Genomic DNA, 9,444 nt, shown 5'->3' with positions numbered 1-9,444 from the left:
GTGGAAAGTGATTTTTCGGCTCTAAAACATGCATTCATGAATTAAGGCGAATAAGAGGGATACGACGGAGGAGGGTACACCTACCCTATCTATTTTTCGAAGGCTCGCAACCCAACACCCTTCCTAATGAAATCAAAGCGTTTAGAAGTAGCAGGTTGATTTATGTGAGAGTTAAACTTTTTTCTTTAATAGTAAATGTATAGTTTTGGTGTAGTTTTAGTTGCATTTTGAGATAAATTTTTGGTATTAAGAAAATGAAGACAATTTCCATGATTAAGCCAGTCTAGGTCAAATGGCTAGAAACACTCAAAGGGTAAAGTTTGAGAGAAAAAATTAAAGGGAAAAAGTGCCTAGGGCTCAGAGGATTGAACGAAGGCAAAATTTTATTTTTTTTTTCGTTATTATGCAGCAGTATTATCCATCTTTAGATTTTAATTGTTTTTCGGCTTCAGCACATTAAGGACCGTGATAATGTTTTTTTTAACCGCGAAGAAATTTAAACCAAGAATCACCGAAATTCAGCATTCAGCATCTCAGAATTCACTGGACCAAAAGTTACAAATTTAGTCTCTTTGAGCCACCGAAAGTGTTGTGTTCAATTTTGTATAGTTTCATGATTAATTTCATATCATTTGAGTTTGTTCCGAACTGCCTTAGCAATTGATAAACTAGCATTTGTAAATATTTTGGAGGTGTTTTGTATCCTTTATGATAAAAAAACTCGTTAAAAATGTTAAAACAGAGACTGATCAATATTACCCCGAAGCATCAAACAAAGACGAAATCGTTTTTTTTATCAAATTTAGAGTAGTCTATCAAATTTCTGCAAGCATGTTAATATGAAAAATGCCACATTCCCCTTTACAGCAAAAATAATCGAAACATATTGAAAAAAAAGTGATCAATCTTACCCTGGATGACGTTACTTGGAACTTAATTCTCCTACTGTTGTTGTCAAGCTGTGCTAAACTTTTGGCCAACCACGTGCCACAGTTAAATGCATGAAAAGATTTGAGCTTACCGAAAATTTATACAAAATGAAACGTGTACAAGCGCAATCACGAACAAGGGTAACATGTTATTAGTTTGACGCTCATTTCAGCGTAAATTGAATTATGATTTGCTAATTGTCAGTATCACAACTACCCCTGAGAGCTCCCTTAGTTCCCTGATTTAAAACTATCATTATTCGAAGTTCCGTTTTTTCGCCAATTTATCATTGCAATTATTATTACCCAGTGTCAAATATAAAGCCCTGTCCCTTGCTGAATCCTGACATAGTCTTCGACTGCATCATGTCAATCAAGTATATTCTTTTGCTCACACTTTCTACACAGTTTCTTTACGGTGTAATATGTGACTATTACACGCCAAGTGAAGAAGTTGGTAAGTTTTTTTTTTATTAATGATGGCATATAGATATGGTTAAAAAATATTACAATATTACAGGAAAACTGTTGGAGAAGTATGACCACAGGAACGACTCTCGGTATCCTTTCGAGCTAGGGCTTGGTTATTACTACCAAGGAGATATAATGTTGGTTCCTCCATCAAAATCGAGAGTCTCCGTTTCTGAACAATACGCTGAACAAATATGGCCTGGAGGCAGAGTTCCATACCAAATTTTAGGAAGTTTTAGTGAGCATATCATCTTCCTGTAATCAACTAGTGGTTCCTAACCGTATTGAAATTCTTTATGTTTCAGCCGAAAGTCAATTGAGTACAATCAACAGTGCAATCGAACTCTACAACAAACACACGTGCATCCGTTTCGTTGAAAAGACGGATGAAGATCAACTGTGGATAAAGATCGTTAACAACAGAACTGGATGCTGGTCGTATATTGGCAGGCAAACCGATAACCAGTACAATATGATTAACCTTAACACCCCCGGTTGTACAAGAACGGTCGGTACCCCGGTGCACGAAATGATGCACGCCCTTGGATACTTTCACGAGCAAGCTAGACCAGATCGGGACGAATATATTTCAATCAACAGGAGCGCTCTAATGCCGCAATATCAAAGTACGTATACTTTTCCCTTGTTTTGTAAGACGGTAAATGTTTAAGCTCGTAAGTCAATCGTAAGTCTTTTAACAATCACTCGGGTACCACATTTACAATCGGATTTCCTATAATTGAGATATTTTACTAACTGCTTTTTAAAGCACTTCTTAAAAAATTCATTAAAAAAAATCCCAAAAGTCATAGACAAACATTTTATTTTAAACAATTCATTTTTTTTTTCTATAGCTGACGAGTTTTACAACTCGAACTTTGAGAAGCTGGAAGCGAATGAAGTTGAAACATACAAAATCCCATATGATTACGGTAGTGTAATGCATTATTCTAAGTTCGCAGGAGCGGCTAGCAGAGAATATCCGGTCATGAACAATAAGGTAATGCACAACATTGCAACAACGATTGATAACCATTAAGCGTATTTTCCTTGTTTTAAATAACAGAAACCGTGGGATGGAGATTTCGGAAGTGAAACCGGTTTTTCGGAGAACGATATTAAGCAGATATCACTACGGTATAAGTGTGACACCAAGAAAAAGAGTAAAAAACAAAGGAAAATGAAAAATAAAACCAACTTGACCAACAGAAAACTTGCGAAAGGTGAATAATGGTCTATTCCTGGCTTGAAAAAATCGCTTTTGAAAATATGTAAATAATCATGCTGTAATAAACTAATAAGTCGATTTATTTAACCCGTTTCAAAACTCAATTTTTAATCCATCACCATATTCTTGTAACTTGTTACAATAATTAAAAATTGATCACACCTAGCGATTATCAGAAACCGATCATTTTTTTTTTAATTTAACCAATGATTTTGAGTGTCAAGTTTCAAATAACGATACAATTCCTTAGTTGTATGTTGTTGTTAATGGTCACTGATGACGGAAATTCGCCGTAGATATCTATAACGCTCAAAATAATAATGAAATGTTTGCAATAACATACTCGAGAAAAAACAACAAAAAAATCCAACATTGGATTTCAAACAATAACTGTTTTTTGTTTAATGACTGAGTTCATGAATTAATTTGGGTTTGTTCAAGAGATGATCTATTCATTTCAAGCGTTTTTTTTTTCAAATTTAAAATACAATATTAACCGATTAACTTGTGTTCTTAAGGGGGGGGTAGGGTCTAACGGGTATAAAAAAAACACCATTTTCACGATTTTTTCTAGAGCTATCGTTCAAACAAATGAATTCAATTTTTTTTGCATTATACAAAGCATTGTTGAAAGATCATTTAGTAATTTTTTCGAAGAAAAATATTGAAAAATGAGCCGGTGAGGGAACATTTTCGAGGATGCCTTTTAGAAAACAGGATTTGCGGTGGACACTGTATCTCAGCACAGAATCATCTGAAGTCAAAAAATCAGAGCAAAATATTTTTAATAGATGTTTTTCTGGACCCCAACGTTTTTATTTAACTTAAAAATATTTTTATGAAATTTTTGTGGCTGTTTGAAGTAAAAACTACGATTTTTCACTTAAAAATCCGCCATTTTTCACCTGTAAAATCTCCCCAAAGTAAAAAAATCAAAAAAGGAAAACGTTGGGGTCTGGTATTTTATATGTAGAAAATATGTTCCAAATTTGAAAAGAATCGGATAAGTAGTTTTCAAATGACGATGTCCACGGACTTTAAAAATGTGCTTTCGAGAAAAACGCGTTTGAAGTTTCTGCTCTTGCTTTCTTGCAGTATTAGATAGGAGGAGATAAAGGCCTATAACTTCGACAGTTTTGCTTCAATTGACTTGAAAATTTGACACAACATTCTTGAAATGTTTTACAATAAGAAAATAAAAAAATAAAAAAATCAATTTTTTGAAAGTGTTAGACCCTACCCCCCCCTTAAGCACGCTACAAAGACTTCTGAGCCCAGCTCTTTTTTATTCGTTTATCGAAGTCAGTTGGGGAACTCATAGGGTTACCACAGTTCTCCCCCTTTTAGCTAATTTTACAATAATCCAATTTTTTTTTCTTTTTAAATTTAAAACAAATGTTAATAGCTTTTAAGAAATGGCATGCATACAACAACTCAGTAATATAAAAATTCACTATTTTTCTTCAAACGTTTTCTTCTACTCGATCTCCTCAATCCGGTTTCGCTTTGCTGGTCATTCTGCTGAATATTCCAACTTGGACCAGTTATGTTGGATTCCTCAGGTCGTGTAATTTTCTTTCGTTCCTCATCGTCTACGAATCGATCTGTCAGTTTTATTGGCTGTTCAATATTGTTTGATACCGGTAGCAAACCACTGCTATTGGATATTGGCAAACTTACGCCATTTCTCGATAAACTACTGTTCAATAAACATGTTTCTTTTTCTGATGAGGTTTTTGGAAAATCAATGTCGTCAAATTGAAACTTTTGCGATGAAAATGAATGTAAATCAGCGGGAAACCCGTAAAAACTTTCATCCGAACTCACTTCTCCAACATCTTCCTCTCTTGGTCGCTTCTTTTTTCCTTCTCTGGTCGTTCTGTCCTCTGATTCTTTTAACACTTTCCCAAAACTATCTACCTTCTCCTCCGCATTCCAACAACAAAATCGTCTAACCTTTGGCTTATTCATTGGCTTCAATTGATCCCGATGAGCAATATAAATGCGACCACCAACCGAAACCTGGAATACATTTGGAGATTTTTTTTTCCCTGTAGGGGAGAGCCCACTGCGACCAGTTGTTGATCTATTGTGGTGTTTACCCCGCGTTACTATATGCTGTCAGGTTCACCTGCACTATTGATTGGAGTGACAGTTGATTGCTGACTAAGCATTTTATCCCAATCGGGTATGATATCAAAGATGTATGATGTAACCTTCTTAGGGCTGATATGCAACCATATGTCTTGTGCGCTTATTAACTTTGCCCCAAGTACACGCTCTCTCCTATTTAGGAGGGCGCAGCAGTTGCATAGAAGATGCTCTGCAGTTTCTTTTTCGAACCCGCAGAACCGACAGTCGTCGTTTTGAATAATGTTTATCCTTTTCAGATGCTGTTTTGTTGGACAATGTCCGGTCGAGAGACCTGTGTAAGTACTTAGTTCGTGCTTACTTAAGTTCAACATGTTTTTTGAGAGTCGTGCGCTTGGTTCAATGAATCTTTTTGCCTGAGTTGCTCCCTCCGCTGTTTTCCAGTTGGAAACAATAGTGGTGCTTTTCCAGTTCTTGAGCTCCATAGTCAAGGCACTTCTCGATACTCCGCAGAAAGGTTCAGGTCCAATCAACAGTCCCTGAGATCCTTCCCTAGCTAGTTGGTCTGCTTCTTCGTTCCCTAGGATACCGCAGTGGCCTGGTACCCAGAATTAAGATACTCTGTTCCTTATGGCCAGGTTTCTTAGTGCAACTATACACTCCCAAACTAGTTTGGAGTAACATGTGAACGTACTTAGTGCTCGGAGAGCAGCCTGGCTGTCAGAGAACATGCAGATACTTGTGTACCTGTATCCCCTTTTCAAACAGGCTAAAGTGCATTCTAGAATTGCTTGAATTTCAGCTTGGAATACTGTTGGCCAGTTTCCCATAGGAATTGAGATCCTGAGTCTAGGTCCGAAAACCCCTGCCCCAGTTCTTTTATCCATTTTTGACCCATCAGTGAAGAATAGGATCGATCTGGAAGGAACCGCAGGCCCACCTGACTCCCACATGTCCCTATCATTGATAGTTACATTGTATGGTATGTCTAGGTTGAAAATGGGCTCCATCCAGTCATCATTTTTCACAATAAGTGAGTTTAATTTAAATTTCTTTAGGATTTTGAGGTGTTCTGTAAGATCTCCTTCATAGAGAGTTTTGTGTTTGGAGAGTCTCAAGGCACTACGTTCCGCCTCTAACTCAATGAATTGATGTAGAGGCAGAATATTTAGTAGTGCATTAGAGCCTCATTCAGTGTGCTTCGCTTTGCGCCAGTTATAGCTAGCGTTGCTAGTCTTTGGAGCTTCGCTAGTTTTTTCTGGACCGTAATTTGCATAGTTTTGGTCCACCATACTAAGGAGGCATAAGAGATTTTGGGTCTTATAATAGCTGCAAATATCCAGTAGATAATTTTCGGCTGTAGTCCCCATTTTTTCCCTACTCCTTTGAGGCAGACCCATAGAGCTGTTGTAGCCTTAGCGATTACATGCTCTATCTGTGGGTTCCATGATAGCTTTGAGTCTAGTACTATGCCTAAATATTTCACTTGTGATTCGAGGTTTAACACTTCCCCATATAATGTTAGAGGTTTTAGTGTAATTTTTCGTCTCCTAGTGAAGGCTATCACAGTAGTTTTGGAAGGGTTTATGTTTAGTCCCTCTTCCCTGCACCAAAATAGTGCGTAGTTGAGTGCAGTTTGCTTTCTATTCAGCACATTCGCATGTTTTCTCCGAACTGTAATAACTATGTCGTCTGCAAAGCCAATAACTTCGAATCCCATGGATACAAGTTTGTTTAGGAGGTCGTCCACTATCAAGGACCACAACAACGGTGATAGAACCCCGCCTTGGGGACATCCCTTCGTTGGTGTGGCTTTGATTGTAAGTCCTCCCAAGCTTGCATAAATGGTTCTGTTTATTAGCATCGCACTAGTCCAGTTAACAATTGCCGAGTGGCACTCTCGCACATTTGGAGATATTTTACATGCAAATTTTGCATCCAACCATCGTTTTATTTCTGTTCGCTTAAAGTTTTTGAAATAAACTACATCACCATGACGTAAATTATCCAACTCACTCCTATTACGGTTATTTAAATTCGAAGATAAACTTTCTGCTATTTTAAATTCTCTTTTTGGAACGTCAAATGATTATTATAATTATTTTTCGGATTGACTAAATCCAAAATTGGTTTAAAAAATTAAATATTTTTTCAGAAGGAAACTTTGAATCTTCTGAGCAGGTATTCCTATATAGTTAAACAAAAAGCAAGAAACTTGATCCTCTATGACCAACTCTTTCATATCTGGATCTAGTAAATTTTTTTTAAAAACTTCTTTAACCACTCGAACCATTCTTTCAGCTTGCCCATCACTAGAGGGGTGATACGTGTCGGATACGTGTTGATTGCATCTTCCGGACAACACAAATCAGTTTGAAACACTCGCGTCCGTTCACGCCAAAATTCGTTAATCGACTGACTCTTTGGAATCATATCGTTTTTTGTTTCTCTCTCCAAAAACGATATTTACACACTACTCCAAGAATACCCGTTGTCAAGAATAGGTTAATCAAAACGAATTACGTATTTTTTTTGAGACGCTACATCGTACTTTACATCTGTATCCTACAATCTCCTTCTCCTCTACTCTGAAAGTTTGCTTTATTATGGAATTACATCTGTATTAACAAAACATGTTTTTTTAATTTCGGTCTTTGGAATTTTTATTTTTTTTATGTCAACATTGTCGTATTAGATTCATTGTTTTTGTACTAAATTTTTACGAATCAATGTTCTCTATTACAACTCTTTACCAACTTTAAAATTTTTATTTTACTTTTCTTTCTCTTGACTCTCAGCTCTGTGCTTTAGACTCTTGATTTTTGAAACGTGCTTTTTGACTGTTTCTTGAACTTATGTTTCTTGATGTTTGCTTCTTAGTTGAACAGTTGAACGTTGAACGTTGAACGATATAGACGTGTTTCCGCGCTACTCCAGCAATTACAGAACTCTTTTTTTTTGTCAAAGCAGTCAAGTGCCTTCGTCAGTTAATTTTTTTTTTGTGTTATGCTACCGCGAACAAAAACAAAACAAAAATGCCAAAGTGTCATATTTCCACTTGTGATGTCGTCGATAGCGTCCACCTTTGGACGTGTACGGGCCCATGTCACCGAAGGTTCCACGCCGCTTGTGTTGGAGTGCAGCGAAACTGCGAGGAGTCAATCAGGAGGTTCATGCTCCCGGTTTGCCGTGACTGCCAAAATTTGATATCAGAGCAGATCGACCAAACGAAATTAATGGCACAGCAAACAGAAATATTGGAGCAACTAAAGATCCAAAACATCTCCCACGAAAAGCTGAGTTCTCAGGTGGCAAAATTTTCTTGCCTAGAGACATTGATTGATGGTATCGACACGATCTCCAATCAGATCAATGGCCAAAAAATTGAGCTTTCGGCCCTAATAAAAGCGGCATTGCGACCACCTTCGTCTGCTGAAGATTTACTTGACACGCTCTCATCATCAATGAAAGAGCAGTACGTGTCAGCTTTTGACGGTCATAAAACGAAAATTGCTCAAACGTTTGAAATGCTGGAGGAGATGATTTTGGGCCATCAAAACAGCCTGATGAATATGGTCGAAGAGCAGCATCGTAACTGCTTCACCAACTTGGAACAGGAGCTCACTCCTTCTCTCCAGTCCATTGCAGTAGAACTTAATGCCTTAAGGGCAACAGTGCATAATCCTTCCGCAAATGCCGACCTTATTGATGAACTTCGATCCATTCACGATGCCGTTAGCGCGAAACCTGTCCTTTCCCCACCTGCACCAGTGACGAGCCTGGCCGAGGAGCTGAACCCTAAAGTTGTCTCAGGTTGGCGACTTTTGGGCACAAGGAGGGTGTGGAAAGCTGACTGGTCAGCCTACGATGCAAGGCAAATGCGTCGCAAGGAACAACAAAAGAACGCGGATAAAGCTAAAAAGAAAAAAAATCGTCAACGCAAGGCGCGTAACCGAAACGCGAGCCTAAACCAACAAGACTACCTCAACAATAAATTAAAAAGCCGATCTCCACCTTCCACTGACAAGGAACTGCTCGCTGCCGCCAAGGTTACGTTCAATAGGAAACCTCAGCCGAAAAAGAAGATGCCGACCTTCATCAATTTTCAACGTGGAGAAACCTTAAACCCTGGATCCTCTTCTGTGCCATCAAATACACCACCACTGGACCCTGGACCCTCTCTTGTGGCACCAAATACGCCACCACATCATGATAGGCTACCGGCTAGGTTCCCGACTACTTCTGCGGCAACGACTACACCGTACCAAGCGAATATGTGCACACATCATGCATCGACTTCCATGCCACCATATACAACGTTCAATCCGGTCCCCACTTCATTCAGTGCACCCTTTGCCGGCCCCTGCTGCCACCATGGTCCTAATGCATTTGATTTCAACAACCCGGTAATGTATCCATATTTTCTGCCCCATCGACGCGTGCCACTATAGGTACTAGCTCTTTAATTTATGTTGACCAAGCGGATCGCGTTACAATTCGTTCGCGCGACCATAGAACATCTTCTGCTCTGAATACATCCGCTATAGTAAATAATAATGAAATTGTTGCCTACTGTCAAAATTTTAACAGAATGCGAAGTGCATCGAAATTAAATACAATTTATAAAAATTTAGCAGCTAGTAGTTATACTATAATTTTGGGAACAGAAACAAGCTGGGATGCAAATATAAAGAGCGAAGAAGTTTTTGGTTCTAGTTTCAACGT

General features: G+C 38.2%; 1 protein-coding gene across 1 annotated transcript; it reads left to right on the top strand.

Moving 5' to 3' along the window:
- Positions 1-1,291: 1,291 nt before the first annotated feature.
- Positions 1,292-2,700, top strand: LOC129757591 (zinc metalloproteinase nas-14-like). The gene is made up of 5 exons (XM_055754863.1): positions 1,292-1,386; positions 1,450-1,638; positions 1,706-2,026; positions 2,255-2,400; positions 2,467-2,700. The coding sequence occupies exons 1-5, from the start codon at positions 1,296-1,298 to the stop codon at positions 2,629-2,631; spliced, it is 912 nt and encodes a 303-aa protein (XP_055610838.1). The 5' UTR covers positions 1,292-1,295; the 3' UTR covers positions 2,632-2,700.
- The last annotated feature ends 6,744 nt before the right edge of the window (positions 2,701-9,444 follow it).

The sequence above is a fragment of the Uranotaenia lowii genome, chromosome 3, assembly GCF_029784155.1.
Source record: "Uranotaenia lowii strain MFRU-FL chromosome 3, ASM2978415v1, whole genome shotgun sequence".
NCBI lineage: Eukaryota > Metazoa > Arthropoda > Insecta > Diptera > Culicidae > Uranotaenia > Uranotaenia lowii.
The sequence above is the reverse complement of the archived record's forward strand: the minus strand, read 5'-3'. Positions and strand labels throughout refer to the sequence as shown.